At 29.8% G+C, this 20,710-nt stretch overlaps 4 protein-coding genes and 1 long non-coding RNA gene across 17 annotated transcripts in view; 3 read left to right on the top strand and 2 right to left on the bottom strand.

Annotated features, from left to right (window-relative positions):
* Synd (protein kinase C and casein kinase substrate in neurons protein Synd) overlaps nucleotides 1-1,911 on the top strand; it is an 82,722-nt gene extending 80,811 nt beyond the window's left edge. For all 10 annotated transcript variants that reach the window (XM_076417863.1, XM_076417865.1, XM_076417868.1 and 7 more), the window contains 2 exons: nucleotides 199-353; nucleotides 666-1,911. In XM_076417863.1, coding sequence (XP_076273978.1) covers nucleotides 199-353; nucleotides 666-778 — 268 coding nt within the window. In that variant the 3' untranslated portion in view covers nucleotides 779-1,911. The remainder of the gene's footprint in view (nucleotides 1-198; nucleotides 354-665) is intronic.
* A 2,002-nt stretch (nucleotides 1,912-3,913) lies between these two features.
* LOC143204924 (uncharacterized) lies at nucleotides 3,914-4,404 on the top strand. The gene is made up of 3 exons (XR_013007698.1): nucleotides 3,914-4,050; nucleotides 4,113-4,197; nucleotides 4,274-4,404. It is a non-coding gene; the product is annotated as an uncharacterized LOC143204924 (long non-coding RNA).
* Nucleotides 4,405-8,440: 4,036 nt separating this feature from the next.
* Nucleotides 8,441-10,002, bottom strand: LOC143204919 (polyprenal reductase). Its single transcript, XM_076417879.1, has 5 exons — nucleotides 9,461-10,002; nucleotides 9,211-9,408; nucleotides 8,992-9,129; nucleotides 8,771-8,934; nucleotides 8,441-8,688 (listed from the first exon to the last, which is right to left on the bottom strand). Exons 1-5 carry the CDS (start codon nucleotides 9,780-9,782, stop codon nucleotides 8,596-8,598), a joined length of 915 nt encoding a protein of 304 aa, XP_076273994.1. The 5' UTR covers nucleotides 9,783-10,002; the 3' UTR covers nucleotides 8,441-8,595.
* Nucleotides 10,003-10,496: 494 nt separating this feature from the next.
* Aasdh (Aminoadipate-semialdehyde dehydrogenase) lies at nucleotides 10,497-15,677 on the top strand. Of its 3 annotated transcripts, XM_076417848.1 has the most exons (9): nucleotides 10,497-10,614; nucleotides 10,689-10,931; nucleotides 10,983-11,291; nucleotides 11,350-11,565; nucleotides 11,623-11,915; nucleotides 11,967-12,798; nucleotides 12,928-13,231; nucleotides 13,282-13,501; nucleotides 15,240-15,677. In XM_076417848.1, exons 2-9 carry the CDS (start codon nucleotides 10,711-10,713, stop codon nucleotides 15,656-15,658), a joined length of 2,814 nt encoding a protein of 937 aa, XP_076273963.1. In that variant the 5' UTR covers nucleotides 10,497-10,614; nucleotides 10,689-10,710; the 3' UTR covers nucleotides 15,659-15,677. The 3 variants fall into 3 exon arrangements, with proteins under 3 accessions (XP_076273963.1, XP_076273961.1, XP_076273964.1); XM_076417846.1 differs by having other exon boundaries at nucleotides 10,579-10,931; XM_076417849.1 differs by having other exon boundaries at nucleotides 10,607-10,931; nucleotides 12,315-12,798.
* Nucleotides 15,678-19,307: 3,630 nt separating this feature from the next.
* Nucleotides 19,308-20,710, bottom strand: part of kibra (WW and C2 domain containing protein kibra) — a 66,445-nt gene continuing 65,042 nt past the window's right edge. For both annotated transcript variants that reach the window (XM_076417845.1, XM_076417844.1), the window contains one exon: nucleotides 19,308-20,709. In XM_076417845.1, coding sequence (XP_076273960.1) covers nucleotides 20,505-20,709 — 205 coding nt within the window. In that variant the 3' untranslated portion in view covers nucleotides 19,308-20,504. The remainder of the gene's footprint in view (nucleotide 20,710) is intronic.

The following is a 20,710-nucleotide window of genomic DNA, read 5'->3' on the forward strand; positions in this document are numbered from 1 at the left end:
GCTTAATTTAAAATAATTAGTTTTAATGATTTGTTAATTTTATAAATTAATAAATAATAATAATGCATATATTTATTCAAAAATAATACAATACAGAGAGAACATTCAATAAGAATTCTACTTTAGCTGCATATTTAATAAAGCACTGTTGTAATCTGTTGATATCTCAACATTTTTTTTCACCTTCTTTTTAAACAGGAATGGTTCTACGACCAAAATGAACGAATCAAATCCGTTTGAAGAAGAAGATTGGGAAAATGACGCTCTAGTAGACAATGGGGAGCCTGGTATTCCCGTAAAAGCGCTATATGATTATGATGGAGCAGAAAGTGATGAACTGAGTTTTAAAACAGGTATAAATTTAGTAGTAATATTAATTTCTATAATTGCAGTGTATGCGATGTTGCCAATGTGCTTAAATATTTTCTTTGTACCATTTTTATGTATGCGTTACTTTCAATCAGTTTATATAATAGTTAATTAATTATATAAGGTTTTATTATTAATTAAAATTGATATTGTTAGCTGATTTTTATAAATTTTTCACTCTTATATATTATAAACTATCTTAGGTGAAATATTTTGGTTCACACAATATCAGTATACCTTATACCTGGCAACACTGTAAACTAAAATATATTAGTGGGTAATGTATTCGTTTTTAGGCGACATATTCGAGAAATTAGAAGATGAGGACGAACAGGGTTGGTGTAAGGGTAGGAAAGACGGAAGGGTCGGTCTTTATCCCGCTAATTATGTGGAAGTAGTTCGACAATAAAATCACGGCTATACAGTATACATTAGAAGATAGCTGACTGTATTAGATTATGTGTTTTTCATGGTTTATAACAGTGAAGTTCGCGCATTTTGTGTTTTGGGAATAAAAGGTTTCATGTTTGTTTCTCCACTCGATTATTCCATGAATACAAACATATTTGATAGTTTTTTTTTAGCTTTAAAATTATTATGATTTGTTATAAAGGGTTCTTTAAAAGAAATCGTATATCGCAAACAAAAATTGCATTGAACTGGGTATTTAGGAGTTTTTTTATTATTATTAGACACGATTTAAAGCCAAATAATTGCGAAATACGATATGGTTTCCGAGACACCCCGTATAAATTACTATTTATGTTACAAGTTGTTTATTATACATGCTTTAAATATTTAATTGCATTTGTTAGATGTAAACCTTCTTTTGATCATAAAATGATATATACATATATAAATAACGGTAGCTCCAGAACTAGATATGAAAAATGAAACGTAAACAATATATGATGTTGTTTTGTACAAAATGTAAATTTTAATTTATAAACATTCAATAAGTACTATATAGATAATAAAATGAACATAGGATAGTGCATAATAACGCAGCGGAAAAAAAGGTACCCATGATAAACGAAACCCGAGAATAAATCGAAACAATAAAGGGTTTCAAGCTGACATACTTATACACTTATGAACCAATCTATGTGTTTGTTTATATAAAAAAAAAATGGAAATTAGTAGTATTCACGAAATAGAGAAAAATGTTTGTTTTTGAATTAAAGCTTAGATGATGGTAACCCCAGTTGCTCAAGGTATTAAAACAGTTTATATTTGTTAATATATTTTATTTAAAATTGTTAATGTGTTTTCTCTATTTCGTTATTTAATAACGGATGTATTAACAAGACTATGGTATTTAAACTATTTCAGAAGTCAATATTTATTGAGTAATAATGGGAAAGTATCCGGTTGTTTTTTTATTTAGTTAGGTTTTGTTTTTAATTTAAACTTACTATTTTGATACTATATATTCAAATGTCGTTTCTAATAAGAATCTAACTAAATTCAATTCTTCCGGATATTATGTTAAAATTGTAAATACATATTAATAAAAATTAAATATATTTTAGAAAATAAAAATACTTATTATTTTACCTTATGATATCTTAATGAATTAAAATATATGTTGTTTCAATATCCCGATAATTTATCAGATTTAGCTCCCTTTGATATTTCTTCAAACCATAATCATTCACGTCATTTTTTGGAATTCCCTAATTGTCATAATCTAATAATAATCTTGTATGAAAATAATACCATTAAGTATCTACAAGTTGTTGCATTCATTTTTTTTCAGATTCTATTTCCTTCATATTCATACATTTATTTGTGACGTAAAAATGTAGTAGATATTTTACTGACTCATAAAACTGTATTGTTACCTTCACCATTTTCTCCCCAATATCTGCTGAGAAAAAATTGGCCCTACCACTTCAGTTTTTTAAAAATATGTTGATCAAATATTTATAGAAACTTATTATCATTATGCTTATATAAATATCTGTCTATCAAAAATCATCTTCAAGCAATTGCGTGTTTCCCATTTGCATTTATTAATAAATAGAGCAGCAAAAATTATTTGAAACTTGGCATGTATATATATTTTATATAATATTCTTGATTTCTTCTTGCTTATATGAGTAAATGGAAATCATAAAAGGTATAGTTACTAGTATAAAATAGGGATATTCAATTTTTTTATATTTTAAAGTGTCCTTTTTACCAACGAGGTTTTATCTGGACTGGGCCTAAAGTTTAACGTGGGCTCCGAACCACGGTCCTCAGCATTAAGCCTACCGACTGGCGAGTGATATCCGGTCTTACCCAGTCTGGTTTACTGGCGTAACTGGGATCATTTTCCTCATCATATTTTACACTCTTTGCCTAGAACATTCACAAATTTCAAACAATCACAAACACAAATTTACGGCCATGCCCCAGCAGGATTCGAACCCGCGGCTATCACAACAGTAGGAGGACAGTCCCATCGCCTTCACCACTGGACCATCAAGCCGGCAGTGTAGTTTTTGAAGATCGCTCTATAAAAAAAGCATATTTGTTGCTTCTAAAGAAAACCAGTCTGCCATGATTTTTTCAACCCCTTGATTTTCGCACTATGTTACCGTTATGCATGTTATATATATTATTTCGATATTATTTCATATGTATTATACTTAATTGCTTTAAAGTATACCCGTCGCTGAGTAAACGCAAAATTGACATACGTCCAAATAATTTTCCGGATTCTCTATGCATTTCTACCATATTGTTTATGATTTTGTTCTCAGGTACGTAAAAAACAACACCTGTCCCGCGCGTGATCTGGATACGCTAATATGGCTGACGAGCCTGGATCGTGTCCTAGTCTTGGTGCACATTCTCGTTCCCTTGGTAGTAGACCATTACAGACTTTGATACGTTGTATGACATCGCCCGGTGCTTCGGCAAACTTTTAGTTGATCGTCTTGCAGGTCTCCTACACCTGGGGCCCCGTGAATTCGATCGATAGATGATGAGTCAGCTAGTATGGATTGTTGGTAGTATTACCGGTCGTTCAGTAGATCTTCATTCCTCCTTTTCCGGTGATAATGTGGGACTCGGCGTCATCAGGGCTAGTCACGCGAGCGATTCGTTGAAGATTTTTATCCAGGATGTCGGGAGGCCCCTGGCGACCATCCGGTTTGTGCATTAACGTGCCCAGCGTCTCAACCCTCGGCGCGGTAAAATCATAATCCATTATTTTTGTTTATTCTCTTATTTGATCGATCACATATTTCACATTGATTAAAATTAAAAACAGTTTTAGCGCCGGTTCAGTCCTGACAATGGGCGGTATGTAGCTAGTTTTTCGGTGGAAATCAGTTTCCATCGCCAAATTGGCTTCAGACAATTCGTTGTTTTGAACTGGGTTGGTGGTGAAACTTTTTAATTGGAGCCAACATATTCCTGCACCTTCTTCACAAAAGTGTGGTGAGTATTTCCCATATTTTCGATACATTAACTTTTAATATTTTTTTTTGTTCTAGGGTATTTTGCAATCGCGTGAAGTGTGGTCCAACTCTCTAGAGAATTAGGTCTCGTTGAACCCGATGTCGTGTGAATAATTATTTTTGTAGGGATCTTCCGAATTCTCAAAATATTTCAAATACCCGAAGTGCACGTTACGTTTATATTGGGGTTGGATTGAAGCAAATAAGGAGACAGGGCACGGGACATCAGGTAAATTTAAATTTTTTGTATATATTCGTATCAAATGTTAATATATCTTTGATTTGTTACAGACGGAAATACAAATTAAAGCCCGTTACTGTTCCATACCAGTATTATAGAAGAACCATAGAAATGACCTTAGAAGAATGAAAACAGGTAAGATAAACATAAATATAATAATTGTTATATTTAGTTTATGATATATTATGTAAAGTATTGAGATCATTTTTAGGAAAAGATAAACTACATGAACAGTAAACGTTAATTAGTAATCATATGTCATTTAGATATTGGTAGAAGCTATAATTTTATTATGAAGCACTGTTCCATTCATGATGTTGGTAGAATCACTTTTGTTCTAATTCAGAACTTTTAAAAGGTAAATATTTTAAATAGTATGGCAATTATTTTTATTTTCTATGCACCATAGTGGGAATCATTTAACACTGAAAGTATAGATATACTCTTTTATAAATGTCTTTTATTTGAGACATAAAATATAAAAAACAGAGTATTCTATATTTTGTGATTTTAAATCAACAGTTTTTTTTTAATATATTTTACAGTATCCTTTTACCAACTAGGGGTTTATCTGGACTGGGTCTAAAGTTTAACGTGGGCTCCGAACCACGGTCCTCAGCATTAAGCTTACCGACTGGCGAGTAACCAACTTTAGAAATCATCCCAGAAGATCCCGTCTTACCTAGCCTGGTTACTGGCGTGACTGGGGTCATTTTCCCTATTGGATTTTACTCATTGCCATTACACTCTTGCCTTGAACATTCACAAATTTTAAACAATCACAAACATAAATTTACGACCATACCCCAGCAGTCGTCCCATCGCCTTTACCACTGCGCCACCAAACCGGCTCAACAATTATTAATAGCATACTTGCCTGAGAATATATTCAAAAATATATTACAGGTCTCTGTAAGGAAACTAACAAATAACTGTATTTAATTGGTATAGATATTTGTAATATGTTTGCATATTTGTCAATACAGATTCCTTAGATTTTCGTTATAGATTTCTGTAATAGAATTTGGTCAGTTACAGATTTCTGCAATATATTTTGTTAAGTGCCTGAACTTTTCGTGAGAGAGCACCACGCGTAATTTATAAAATGTAATTTCGTAATGTCGGTTTCTATAATTTTGATAGGACCTATCAGTATCACATTTTGGATAGAGATGACACTCCAAAGAAAAAAAAATGTTTTAGTTTACAATGTTGACGTTCAGTAATATTAAATGATAAGTAATTAGCTTTAAACAAGATCTTTTTAGGAGGTGGATATAAATAAAAATATGCATCAAGAAAAATAAACCAATAAATCTGCTGAGTTTAATTTGTTTTTAATATATTGTATATTTTCATTTCTTAAATATTTAAATATTGTTTTTATTTTAATTTATTGCATGGAAACTGTCGACATTCGATCTAGATTTGTTAGTAAACCAAAAGAAAATCTAAATGCCTTATATTGGTGATATTATATATAAAACTTTTACATAACTTTAAAATATTTTATAAAATTAACTGTTGTTATATTAATATTGTAACAATTTTTTTAATGACCTTTACAATTTCATGAACTATATTAATTTGAAACTGTTTATAATATGAATAGTGATAAGATTGTTGATAAGATAAGAAAATTGATTAATTCAAGGAAGCTATTATCAATTATACAGTTACGGAAGCCAATTAAGTCATAAAATTAAATATAAAAAATAATTCTTTTTTGGCTTTATTGGATGTATACATAAAAAAAGCATACATTTTTTTATTATATTAAATAGTTTGAAAGTGATAATGACATTGTATTGAAATTGATATTATATTAGTTTTTAACCATAATCTGTAAAAATACATAATAATACAGTAATAATTCCTACAATTTCTAACTCTATTAACCCATTAATAAGCAAAATGTTTACACACAAGTCGTAAAAAGAAACTGGTGAAAATATATATTAATTACTTCAAACAACCATGTATCAGTTGTAGTTTTAGTAAAATCAATTAAATAATTTTTTTTTAATTTTTTAATGTCTTAATTTACATTACAAATGTTTGTTTCATTACATGATATATTTAAGTAAAAATATTTTTTTTACTTTCTTCCGCATACTTTTACCTTAAAACATACTTGTATTATTTATTCGTTATTTTTTAAAATTTGAACAAAGTTGGAACTGATACTAATTTTTTTACAACTTATAATCTACTTATGATCTAAAATAATAAATAGCCGGCTTGGTTGGCGCAGTGGTAAAAGCGACAGGTCGTGAATTTATGTTTCTGATTGTTTAATATTCGTGATTATCTTAGACGAGAATACAAAAACCGACTAGGAAAATGATCCCAGTCACACCAGTAATCCAGGCTGGGTAAGACTGGATGTCTTCTGGTATGATTATCTAAGTTGGTCACTAGCCAGTCGGTAGGCTTAATGCCAAGGACCACGGTTAGAGCCCACGTTAAACTGTAGGTCCAGCCCAGATAAACTCTCGTTGGGGTAAAAAGGAGACCTCAAGATATTAAAACAGAAAGAAAATCTCACTAAAATATAATAATACAGTATATTTTTATCTAAGCAAAATTAAAATTGTATCTATTCATATTAGAAAAAATTAAATAAAAGAAATAAATAAAATAAAAGGGATGTAAAAATTTAATAGGTAAATAGGTAATTAGTACATTTTTCTAAATTTTGTAATTATATAAAATCCGCCATCCAATTTATAATTATTATCAAATACACTTCAATAGGTCTATGGGATTAAAGGAAAATCAAATTAGAAAGACAGTATATTAAAATGCCTTTATTAAAAATAATCAAAATACTAAAAATTACCTTGGCCATTTTGTCAACAACTTGAATTATGTTTAAAATAATAGTGATATAAAATCTACACTATAATATGGGTATGATATAAATTTATTAGGCTCAAAAGCAAAAGTTCTTTATTGGTATTTACACTTGGTATTTTATAATTCCTGAACTTTTCGCAACAGTTCATGGTTTTTTATGAACCATGAAAAAACTAAATTAAGAGAAGTTAAATTTTGTTTCTTGATAATTTTTTAAAAAACACTTTCAGTTCACCTATAATAAAAATGTAAAATTTTTATAACTCCTTGACTACATCAGTTTATGCCTAAATCAATAATATTAAAAGTGCGCTTTGATGTCCAATATAATGAATAATAGTATAGTAACATATTTTACAATATATTATTAAAGTATTTATTACCATTTAATTGGATATATAAAAATACATATAAATTAAAATGTTTAGAATTCAATTATTTTACCCCATAAAAAATAAATAAAGGGGGTGTCATATAATAATATAAGAAATTATTTGTGTTTTATAACCTTTTAATGGTAATATGCCAACTAAAATCAGTATAAATACAGTGACTGCATCGGTTTGGAGTATTAGTTTCAGTTTGAATCCAGATCGAGTACCATTTTGTAGATCAATTATATTTAATCCAATATCCTAAACATGTTTAGTATTGAAGTCAAGTGTTGCGCTGCCAGAAGCACCGGAAGAGTAGGCGTTGAAATCAAGAAACCCAAGAATGAGTGCGTGAAAGTGGAAGAGTCGAATCAGCTAAAATCAGTACCATTCGAGAAGATGGAAAAACTATGCGCAGAAGCCTTGAACCACATATGTGATAGAAGCGAAGAAGTAGCAGAAACAATAGAACTGAATCTTTTACACAATGGTAAAAGCGTAGTGAGTGTTCCGTTTGTACAATCCAGTAATATGGGTCATCATTTTCATAAACCAGGTTTAAAGTCTCGGTTACTCGATAAAATAAAAATGTTATTAGAAAAGGTAGAAGATATACGCGATGGAATATGCGTTGAATATTATTTGTAATTTTAATTAATAAACATATACATTTACCGATTATTTATTTTTAATTTCCAAAATATAACTACAAAAAGATTGCTATTAAATACAATATCTAAGCATTTTGACATAACAAAAGATGAACCTTTCAGAGGTTTAATACTAATTGAAATCAGACTAAATATGTAAGTTATAATAAATATATATTATAAACAAAATAATTAAAATTATGTTAATAAAAACTCGAAAAGCGTAAGTCGTTGTATAGAAGCTGATATATTATTTATGGTTTCTATTTTTATTTATATCTACATGTTAAAAATATGTAAAAATAATTACCTTTTGAGAAAAGACGCTTGCTGTAAGTTGACAAGTAAGGAGTATCAAAAGGCAAAGATAAAACTGTTACTCTATGATAAATAATGGGCATGATAATTCACATCAAACATTTTTATCAATATAATTAATCAACAGTATTCAGAACTGTAAAGATAGGAAAATGTGGAAAGGATTAAAAAAATGTCTACGTAGTTATTATTTAGTTTAATATTCAGTACAAAACATAACAAATTTTTAAAGAATAGGCATATATTTTGTGGCAAGTTTATCTTAAAATTATAACATGGAATAATTTAAATAAATTACAATATATATTAAATTGTTTCATATAATATGATAATCAATATAAAAATGGTATTAGAGCCTTTCTTTTTTTGGGGAAGTCTTTGAAGTTCTCCTGATACCACCAATGGGACAACAATATTGTTTCAACCTAAAAATATGTATTAGAGAAAAGTATATAACCAATTACTTAGATAAAAGAAAAAAAACCTTACGTAAATTCTTAATATTACCTGATTTACAAGGACCCAAGTAAATACAAAAAACCAAGATATATGATGCCAAAGTAACCACATGATAGAAGAATACATTATAATTTCAGTGGTTTGATGAGGTGCTGTTAAGTAATGAAACCAATCTCCGTTTGGTAGGTTGTATTCATTTGACACCACTTCACCTTAATATGCAAAACATTAATACAAATTAAAAATGTTCGAATTATTGCACTGAATACCTTTGGAATTTTTTCTCAATTCAGCTAAAATTCTTGTACAGATCTGTTGATGTCTCCAGGCAAGCAAAAATACAGCAATAATTACCACCTCTGATAAGGTAAGATCAAATATTCTAAATGGAGCATCAGCTATAACTTCTAAAAATAACATCAAAGTTTATTTAGATCATACAGAATAATAAACTAATTATAGTAAAAATATAAACAAATCTTACATACTCTTTGTTCTTGTAAATATTGGTGCTTCACAAAGTATAGCCAATGCTGCTCCTGGATAATGAACATGTCCAACTACATAATGAAAAATATGCATCTTACTTTCCTGTCCAAATACTGATACATAATGTGTATCATAAAATCTTCTGTAAATTTGGAGTGTCATAAGACAGACCGCGATAAATATTCTATTCTTAGGTGCTGAAAACAATGTTATTAATTCAAGTATATACAATAAAATAAAATATCCTACTGTGAGCAAATCGTTCCTCCCCACACAACATATTTAATAAGTGTGACAAATAGTTTGGAACTTTGAAGTCAAATAAATAAACTGCAGTCACAACTGATAATAAGTAAGTGAAAACTATAACAGCAAGGACATAAAAATGTTTAAACCATGATTTTGGTACTTCTATAGCAAATATTGATTTTTTTCCAGTAGCTGAAAATTTCCCATAACGAAAACATTGTCTTACAAATTGTGGCAAATATTGTTCAAAATAATTTATCAAACTTCCACCAGCTATTATAGACGTTGTAAGTAGCGAGAATAATATTTGGACATAATTCATCTTGTAGTACTTGATGAAATGATGAATATCTTTCGGTGTTACAGTGGTAATGGTAGTAAGTAGGCCATCTAATGAAATTCACCGTTATTTATTTAAAATTATGTTACCGTTATCTTAATGATAAACTTTTGAAGAAATAGTATCAACTATATTTTTTATCTACTAATTTACGAAAAACCATTTGTTGATACATTGAATATTTTGACTTCAAAAACATATTTGATTAACATATAAGATAACTGACTTAACCTCATATTACAATATAAACAAAAACACCTAACCTTTATGTATTATGTTTATTTTATTATGTATTATTATTATAATTGAAGAGCACGTTGCCAATTTACTGACATATTTGCTTGTAGATTTGTACAGCTTCAGCTTTCTTGTCTTTATGAATAATTCGGAAGGATCAGATAAATATTTCTTCATTTCAATAAATTAACAATATTATAAAATATTAATATAATCAATTAATTAGTTTTAATAGATGTTAAATAAACTTTACCAATTGATATTTAATAGTTTTTTAGATTTGAAACGCATTTATTGACGCGGCGAAAGCTATCATATTGACACTCTTTTAAGCAGGTCATACTATATAATCACGTATCTATCACCAAATGATAAGAATCTTGATTTTTTGTTTTTTATGTTTTGTTGCTTTTTGATGGTTATTACACCACCACATATTACAATATCCAGGGCAAGGCTATATATATACCTTATATTATATTCCCTATATATAATTACAATTTATTCGGTATGACAACGTTGCTTGCTAAAATACAGATTTCCTAATGTTTTGGTAGGTGCCCCTCCACCTTCAATTGTAAGTCCAATGTTTTGTACCATGTGTCAAAAAGTTATATATATATAACTAATATATACATTATTTTTGTATAGTTTTACAAATATTTTCCAATTAATGGAATCATTATTATCTATCCTTCATTCCGGTGAATATTCAACAAAAAATGCTATTATTTTATGCGATCATAATAAAATTCTTCACGAATTAACTTTCGGGGATCTTCGATCAATAGCAATAACAATGACTGAATTTTTTAAACCATACTTTACAATTAAGAATCAATGTATCGGCATAATTACGGAAACAAATCTTTATATACCTTCATTGATATTAAGGTAATTATTACATATAAGACTATCATATTATTTATATTAGCACTGTTGTAGTTTTCAAGTATTTCAATGCAGTTTTGTATTTCTTCAACCAAATATTATAAATCAAACTGTTGAAACATTGCGAATTCAATGGATCATTTCGTTTGATACAATACATAATGTCACAGAAACTTATCAACTAGTAAATAGCTTGATTTTAAACAATGAGCACAATTTACAGTTATGGAAATGTTGTGAGGAAATTGATGTGTTAAACTTTAAAGATATATTTTGTGTTATGCAAACATCTGGATCAACTGGTGACAATAAGATTATTAAAATTCCTCACTATTGTATAGAAAATAATGCAATAAATATAAAGTAAGATTGTTGATAGTTATTATTTATAGGTAATGTACTTTAAATATATTTTTTTCAGCAAAGTATTTAATATTACTCAAGCTGATGTTATCTATTGGGGTACACCTTTAACATTTGATCCTAGTTTGATTGAATTCTTCTTAGCTTTGTTACATTATGCAACATTACTTATTATACCAAAGTATATCAATATAAATCCTTCGTATTTATACAAGTGTTTATTTAATATAGGAAATATAACTTTCTTACAAACAGTGCCTTCGGTATTTCTGAGGTAGCAATGCTATAAATAATAATAGACAAACAAGTTTATGCCTTTTAACATTCATAGATTTACTTCAAAACAAATAGCCGATATACTTCTTCATTCATGCCTTAAAATATTAGCCTTTGGTGGTGAGCAGTTTCCAGCAGAAATTTTAAATTATCCAAGGAAACCACCACTAACTCTGTATAACTTATATGGGGTTACAGAGCTATCATGCTGGGCCACGATTTTTAAAATACCTGATGATTTTACATCAGAGAGTGAGGTACCCCTTGGAAGTGCATTGGATGATGTGTTTATATCATTGTTTGATGAAAATCAAGAATTGAGTAAACGTTTTGGGGAGATTACAGTTGGTGAGTTTAGATATAGTGAAAAATATGTTATTTAAATATAATATTTTACAGGAAGTAATTCCAGATATTGTTTATTAAGTAATGATGAACATTCTTTTCGTTCAACTTATTCTGTAAAAACCGGCGATTTAGGTGAATCGCGTAACGGCAATATTTATTTTAAAGGGCGAAAAAATAGGATTTTTAAGCGTTTAGGTCAAAAAGTTAATTTAGACCTTATTGAGACTATCATAACATCTGAAACCTCTCTCCAGTCTAAAGTTATTTATTCTAATAAATATAGAAAATTATTATGTTTCGTGCTAGTTGATAAAATATATGATAAAATAACCAAAATTAAATTACTAGATAAATTAAGAATGAAACTTTTAAAAATTCTTAAAGATTATGAATTTCCAGATTTTATTGATGCCTTAACATATTTCCCTTTGACCAGTCATGGTAAAATGTGTCATAGGTCACTAGAAAAATATTATCAGGGCGGCTTACAAAACATTGAACTTAAAGAAAATCATGAGATGTTTCTTGATGTTTTACGTCAATATTTACCTATAGATAAATATGTTAATAGCGATCAGTTATATGACCATTCTTTTATTGATTTGGGCGGCAGCTCCATGTTAGGTATTCAATTATTATCTGATCTAGAGGATCAAATTCAAGCACACATACCGGATGAATTCATTAATTTATTGTTTAACGAACAATTGAAGAGCTGTTTGGAATATCTCAAGGTAACTAGATTGAAACGGAAGAATACGAATACAAATATTCATAAGACTATAAAAAAACCTAAAATAGATGTTATTGATTCTGATCTGGTATATTGGAAATATGATATGAGGGGATGTGTTGATGCTTCCCCAGCAGGATTTGCTAACAGGTAAGTTTGAATATATTATATTTTATTATTGCTTATATTCTATACTAAAATTGTCGTGCATTGTTATTTTTAAATATCTTTTTTGTTATTTACTTCTATTATATAAATAGTAATCATATTAATTTTTAGTAAATATTGTTGTGTTTGTGCTGGAAGTTTTTCTGGAATATTTATAATTCTTAATACAAATGGAGAAGAATTATTTAAACATACATTTTCTCATGAAATAGAAGCAACACCGTGTATTTCTCCTTGCGGAAATTATATATATATAGGATGTGGCAATGGCACAATGTATTGTATTAATGTAAATACCAAAAAAATTATTTGGGAATATCCTACTTCAGAAAAAATCAAGTCAGCTGCTGTTTTATTGGAATCATGCGTAGTTTTTGGGTCTTATGACTCTCACATGTATTGTCTATTCAAAGAGGTGAGTGTTTTGGTACTAATATGTAACAGCATCAACTTGTTATGTGTTAGACTGGAGATTTAATATGGAAAACTCAACTCAACGGTGGTATAAAAGCTGATATAATTTATAATGAGAAACAAAACGTTCTATACACTGCAACAATTAAGGGGTCTTGTTATGGCTTAGGTGTAACTGGCGGTGCAATTTGTTGGCATTATCAATGCAATAGTCCTATTTTTGGTTCACCATGTATGATAGGAAATGATACGATCTGGATTACTGTAACAGGTAAAAGTGTTATTTTAATTTTGATAACTCTGCTCAATGTTATTTAATATAGTTAATATGATTACGAATATCTGAGTTATAACAGGTCAATTGAAAAGTCCCCGGCCTGATACGTAGATGGCGCTACTAGAGTTAAATCCATATGTTTTTTAGTTAGCCCTAACCCTCAAAAGATGCGTGTATACATTTGACAACTGTCGGATCATTAGTTTGTGAATTATAGCATTTTGAGTGAACTTTTGTTATTGCGAAAAAAAAATAGATGAAAAGGAATTTTTCGTGTTGATAAACTATTGCTTTTTGAAGCTAAGTTTAGACATGGTAAAATGAGCACCGTAGACGGTGAACGCAGTGGACGCCCAAAAGAGGTTGTTACCGACGAAAATATTAAAACGATTTTGAATGACCGTAAATTGTAACTGAATAAAATAGCAGACACTCTAGAGATATTAACTGAACGTGTACATCATATCAATCACGAATATTTGGGCATGAGAAAGCTTTGTGCAAAGTGGGTGCCGCGCTTTTGACCAAAAACAACGACGAGTTGATGATTCAGAGCAGTGTTTGAAGATGATCAAGCGTAATAAACTCAAGTTTTGCGTCGATATGTGACAATGGATGAAATATGGCTCTATCATTTCACTCCGAGGTTCAATCGACAGTCATCCGAGTGGACTGCACACAATGAACATACGCTCCAAAGCGTGGGAAAACGCAACAGTCGGCTGGCAAGGTTATGACGTCTGCATTTTGGGATGCGTATGGAATAATTTTCATTGAGTACCTTGAAAAAGGAAGGACCATAAACAGCGACTATTACATAGCGTTATTGGACCATTTGAAGAACGAAATTGCCGAAAAAACGGCCGCCTTTGAAGAAAAAGAAAGTGGTGCTTCACCAAGACAATACACCGTGTCAAAAATCCATGAATTGATCTTTGCGACTATATTGATCCCAGCGACTATTTCCTGTTCCCAGATCTCAAAATAATGCTTGTTGGGAAGAAATTTTCGTCGAATGAAGAGGTGATCGACGAAACTGAGGCCTATTTTGAAGCAAAGGAAAAATCGTACTACAAAAATGACATCGAAAAGTTGGAAGGTCGCTATAATGAGTGTATCACCCTTGAAGAGAATTGTGTTGAAAGAAAAACTAATTTTGCCAAAAAAAAATGTGTTTTACTATGGTAGGCCGGGGATTTTTCAATTGACCTGTTAACTAGAATATAAAAAAAGTTAATTGTAAAGCATTTGGTGGATCACTTTCTTATGGTGGCATTAGAATATTGAATAATTTGTCGTTCTTTTGGTGGATTCGTCTGTTAAAAAAATACTTCTTTTGTTACACTTTCTCATAATTAATTTTCAGAAATTATATAAAATATGACTTTATTTCAAGCTGTATTTAATATATTTTGAATTTCTTGTTGTTTATGGTTTTCTTGGTTTAGGGGTTTTTGGTCTTGGTCAAACTTGGTTTGGTTTCTGCGTGCCTATGGGAATCTTCTATTATCTGCGTTCCTAAAAGCCGTATCTTTGAAGCCCAAATCAAGAAGACCCTGTGGGCGGGTGTTCTACCCATATCCTCTAAGCTTAAACAAAATGAAGTTTCCCTATTCATAGACTGTTAAAAACACAGCTTGCTGTATCCTTACAATTTTCAAAGCAAATTTAATCGAAATTAATTACATTATGTATAATTAATATGTTTCATTAAATTATATTTACTTTTTAGGTAAATTATATTGTATTTCCTCAGAAGGCGATCTACAATGGACATTTGACGTGAACAGTAATGTCTTTTCTTCATTAATCAATGAAAATGATTTGATTTACTTTACATCTCATGATCACTGTCTCCATGAATTGAGTTGCTCAGACAGGAAATGTAAAATTGTTCGAAAAATTGAATTAAACGGTGAAATATCGTCGTCACCTTTCTTATATCGTCACAATAATAATTTATACAGTATCTGTATATGCAATAACGGTGTTTTGTGTATTGTCGATTTAAATATGGAAGCAGTTATCTTCCAATGTGCCTTACCCAACGAAAGTTTTTCTTCACCGTTTATTTTTCAAGAGAAAATATTCGTGGGCTGTAGAGATAATAATTTGTATTGTATAGATTTTGTGAAAGTACTATCTGGATAATATAAAATATTTCTATAAATATCGTGTTGGTTATTTGAAGAACATCAAAAAACAGACATTCTTAAAAACATATTTTTATTAAATATATTTAATTAGAATACAATTTTCAATTTAGAATGTCTTATTATTTTCTTTTAAAAACATTTAATGATTTTATATTACACTTTAGAATTACTCTAGGTATTTACATAATATATAATATAAAAATCACGAATAACCATATATGAAAGCTAAATAACAAAATTATTCCCAACTAATATAGTCGGGTTTATTATAATGGGGCCTTTTACTCGCCTATGCAGAAAATATATTGAACACCTTGAATATCCATTATTAAATATTCGCCTGTTAGTTCAATAATTTCATTTAATAACATCGATACAGGCATATCTTTAATATTAATCAAGACAGAGGCTGCAGTACATGGGACAGTAAAAGGCTACGGCTTCTTAAAACGATAGTAACCATTTAAGAGAAACAGCGCGGTGCTTCTCAAGAACAATGTCTGTTAACATTATTTAAAAAGGTATGGTGACAAAGTAAAAAAGGAGATTGTACTAAAATAATATAATTAATATACACATATATTATTGCATCTAATATAAGAACTCGACTATGGGAACATCTAGACAGAGCAGGGGTAGATATATCTGATATATAGAGACCATTCAGTAATCAAACTATATATGTATCACATCTTCAAGGTACTACACCCCATACAGTGTCTTCATGTATTGAGTTGCTCACACAGGAAATGTAGAATTGTTCCAAAAATTGAATTAAACGGTGAAATATGGTCGTTACCTTTCTTATATCGTTACAACTAGCGACCCGCCCCGGCTTCGCACGGGTGCAATGCTGATACTAAATTAAATACACTACAGAAAAAATATGAACGTTGTATATAAAAACATAGCGGCCCGCTCCGACTTTGCACGGGCATAAAATATATATGCCTATGTCACTCAATGAAAACATGATTAAAATCGATCCAGTATTTTTGGTTCATTCATTACTGCCCTTGGCCTGCACGCATTAAATTTGGAGTAAAACAATTCCTCTTCCCCTATACTTACTATGAAGATTTCCTGCTATCTTTGGAATATCTAAATTCATACAATTTTTATTACATTACACATTTTTAAACGCAAATTTTAAATTTGTGATATCTCCGAAAATATTTGTTTAATTTATATGCTGTAAGGAGCCATATTGATCTATATTAATTGCACACTGTATTTAAGGTACTTAATTCGATAAGGATTAATGCCGTATTGCTTAAAATAGCTTCGTAAATAAGCCATTTTCTCACGTAAAAAGTAAACAATAAAAATGGTTAATGCGGGTTATCCCTAAAAGACAAACATATACCAAACATATACCATCGCGGACTTTTTTGTAGACCTTTTTATGGTGTACAATACTGTAGTACATTAATTTGATCTAACTCGTAGGGTTAGGCAGCGTTTTTGCTAATTGCTAAATAAGCCTAAAAAAATAGGTTAATTTACGACATCACGTTAGAAACCTCTAAAATTAGCAATGTTGCCTTAGTATATTATGCATGTATTATACATATAAACCTTCCTCTTGAATCCTATTGAAAAAGTTTTAAAGATTTAAGCGCACATAGGGTATAGGGACAGAAAAGGCGACTTTGTTTTATACTATGTAGTGATAACAATTTATGCATAGAATAATGATGTTTTGAGTATTGTCGGTTTAAATACTGGAACAGTTATCATCCAATGTACCTTACCTAACGAGAGTGTTTTCTTCCCTATTTATTTTTCAAGAGAAAATATGCATGGGCTGTAGAGATATGTATTGTATAGATTTTGTGAAAGTACTAACTGGATAATATATTGTTGGGTATTTGAAGAAGAACATCAAAAGACTGAATTTCTTAAAAACATATTTTTATTAAATATATTTAATTAGAATACAATTTTCAATTTAGAATGTCTTATTATTTTCTTTTAAAAACATTTAATGATTTTATATTACACTTTAGAATTACTCTAGGTATTTACATAATATACAATATAAAAATCACGAATAACCATATATGAAAGCTAAATAACAAAATTATTCCCAACTAATATAGTCGGGTTTATTATAATGGGGTCTTTTACTCGCCTATGCAGAAAATATATTGAACCCCTTGAATATCCATTATTAAATATACGCCTGTTAGTTCAATAATTTCATTTAATAACATCGATACAGGCATATCTTTAATATTAATCAAGACAGAGGCTGCAGTACGTGGGACTGTAAAAGGCTACGGCTTCTTAAAACGATAGTAACCATTTAAGAGAAACAGCGCGGTGCTTCTCAAGAACAATGTCTGTTAACATTATTTAAAAAGGTATGGTGACAAAGTAAAAAAGGAGATTGTACTAAAATAATATAATTAATATACACATATATTATTGCATCTAATATAAGAACTCGACTATGGGAACATCTAGACAGAGCAGGGGTAGATATATCTGATATATAGAGACCATTCAGTAATCAAACTATATATGTATCACATCTTCAAGGTACTATACCCCATACAGTGTCTTCATGTATTGAGTTGCTCACACAGGAAATGTAGAATTGTTCCAAAAATTGAATTAAACGGTGAAATATGGTCGTCACCTTTCTTATATCGTTACAACTAGCGACCCGCCCCGGCTTCGCACGGGTGCAATGCTGATACTAAATTAAATACACTACAGAAAAAATATGAACGTTGTATATAAAAACATAGCGGCCCGCTCCGACTTTGCACGGGCATAAAATATATATGCCTATGTCACTCAATGAAAACATGATTAAAATCGATCCAGTATTTTTGGTTCATTCATTACTGCCCTTGGCCTGCACGCATTAAATTTGGAGTAAAACAATTCCTCTTCCCCTATACTTACTATGAAGATTTCCTGCTATCTTTGGAATGTCTAAATTCATACAATTTTTATTACATTACACATTTTTAAACGCAAATTTTAAATTTGTAATATCTCCGAAAATACTTGTTTAATTTACATGCTGTAAGGAGCCATATTGATCTATATTAATTGCACACTGTATTTAAGGTACTTAATTCGATAAGGATTAATGCCGTATTGCTTAAAATAGCTTCGTAAATAAGCTATTTTCTCACGTAAAAAGTAAACAATAAAAATGGTTAATGTGGGTTATCCCTAAAAGATAAACATATACCATCGCGGACTTTTTTGTAGACCTTTTTATGGTGTACAATACTGTAGTACATTAATTTGATCTAACTCGTAGGGTTAGGCAGCGTTTTTGCTAATTGCTAAATAAGCCTAAAAAAATAGGTTAATTTACGACATCAGGTAGTTTTAAAGATTTAAGCGCACATAGGGATTATAGGGACAGAAAAGGCGACTTTGTTTTATACTATGTAGTGATAACAATTTATGCATAGAATAATGATGTTTTGAGTATTGTCGGTTTAAATACTGGAACAGTTATCATCCAATGTACCTTACCTAACGAGAGTGTTTTCTTCCCTATTTATTTTTCAAGAGAAAATATGCATGGGCTGTAGCGATATGTATTGTATAGATTTTGAGAAAGTACTAACTGGATAATATATTGTTGGGTATTTGAGGAACATCAAAAGACTGACTTTCTTAAAAACATATTTTTATTAAATATATTTAATTAGAATACAATTTTCAATTTAGAATGTCTTATTATTTTCTTTTAAAAACATTTAATGATTTTATATTACACTTTAGAATTACTCTAGGTATTTACATAATATACAATATAAAAATCACGAATAACCATATATGAAAGCTAAATAACAAAATTATTCCCAACTAATATAGTCGGGTTTATTATAATGGGGTCTTTTACTCGCCTATGCAGAAAATATATTGAACCCCTTGAATATCCATTATTAAATATACGCCTGTTAGTTCAATAATTTCATTTCATCACATCGATACAGGCATATCTTTAATAAAAATCGGGCCTGACAAAGGGCTGCGGTACATGGGACAGTAAAAGACTATGGCTTCTTAAAATGACAGTAATCATTCAAGAGAAACTTTTCAAGGTGCTTCTCAAGAACAATGTTTTGTTAACATTATTTAAAAAGGTATGGTAACAAAGTAAAAAAAGAGATTGTACTAAAATAACATAATTAAGATACACATATATTATTGCATCTAATATAAGAACTTGATTATGTGAACATCTAGACAGACCAGGGGTTGATATACTTGTTATCTAGAGACCGTCCCATAATCAAACAGGTGCGTTTTTTGTAATTCGCAAGTAAAGGGATTTGAGTATTAACAATTGAAAACTATATATCAGATCTTCAAGGCACTACATCACATATCATTCTTAATTTGATAAAATCTTGTTAAAAACTAATTTTGATTTTTTTTCTTCTGAATACTCTAAACAATACGTTAAATCACAATATTCAAGCATCTTTCCTAAACAATAAAGATGGTCCTTAATGAAATTCGCGGCGTTGAAATCGAGTTTCTCCTAAACATGGAAAAAAAACGACGATACTTTAAAAAGCTTGCTAATTGTATATCTAAGCGTGGTTGAAGAAATAACTTACATTATATATAATAATTTCCAGTCTTATCAGAACTTACTTTTGTATCCTATTAAATCTAGTAACTATTTTGCTTAAATTTGAAATTAGATATACAACTGGCAACGAAATCGGGGGTAGTCTTAATTAAAATTTAAGATGAATGAACCAGAATTTCAAACTTAACTGAGAGGGAAAAACAAAATAAATAAAATTTCAAGGAGAGAGGTTTAAAGAATAGTATACCTAATCAATAATTATCTCTTATACCTCGACCCCAAGTGTTCTATCTACAATATATCTATATGGCGAATCCTCCTCATTGTCTTCTGCGGAATCGTTACTCTCATTCCTTTCATTGTTGGTCCGTTGTTGTAATTCGTCTTGGTTAATATTATTTTCATTTGATCCTTCTTCAGGCAAGAACGGAACGTTTGTTTGTGTTCTCGTAAAGAAAGCCATTTTTTCTC

This window comes from Rhynchophorus ferrugineus, unplaced genomic scaffold (genome assembly GCF_030347505.1).
Source record: "Rhynchophorus ferrugineus isolate W39M unplaced genomic scaffold, kcgeb_rfMv2 rfM11, whole genome shotgun sequence".
Taxonomy (NCBI): domain Eukaryota; kingdom Metazoa; phylum Arthropoda; class Insecta; order Coleoptera; family Curculionidae; genus Rhynchophorus; species Rhynchophorus ferrugineus.

Bases quoted from the DNA above. Each gene is read 5' to 3' on its own strand.
- LOC143204919 (XM_076417879.1), bottom strand. From the start codon at position 9,782: ATGAATTATGTCCAAATATTATTCTCGCTACTTACAACGTCTATAATA. The intron at 8,935-8,991 runs GTATTCAGTGCA...TTGCATATTAAG, and splicing joins ATTGAGAAAAAATTCCAAAG to GTGAAGTGGTGTCAAATGAA. The intron at 8,689-8,770 runs GTAATATTAAGA...ACATATTTTTAG, and splicing joins CTTGGGTCCTTGTAAATCAG to GTTGAAACAATATTGTTGTC.
- Aasdh (XM_076417848.1), top strand. From the start codon at position 10,711: ATGGAATCATTATTATCTATCCTTCATTCCGGTGAATATTCAACAAAA. The intron at 11,566-11,622 runs GTAGCAATGCTA...TAACATTCATAG, and splicing joins GTGCCTTCGGTATTTCTGAG to ATTTACTTCAAAACAAATAG. The intron at 12,799-12,927 runs GTAAGTTTGAAT...ATTAATTTTTAG, and splicing joins CCAGCAGGATTTGCTAACAG to TAAATATTGTTGTGTTTGTG.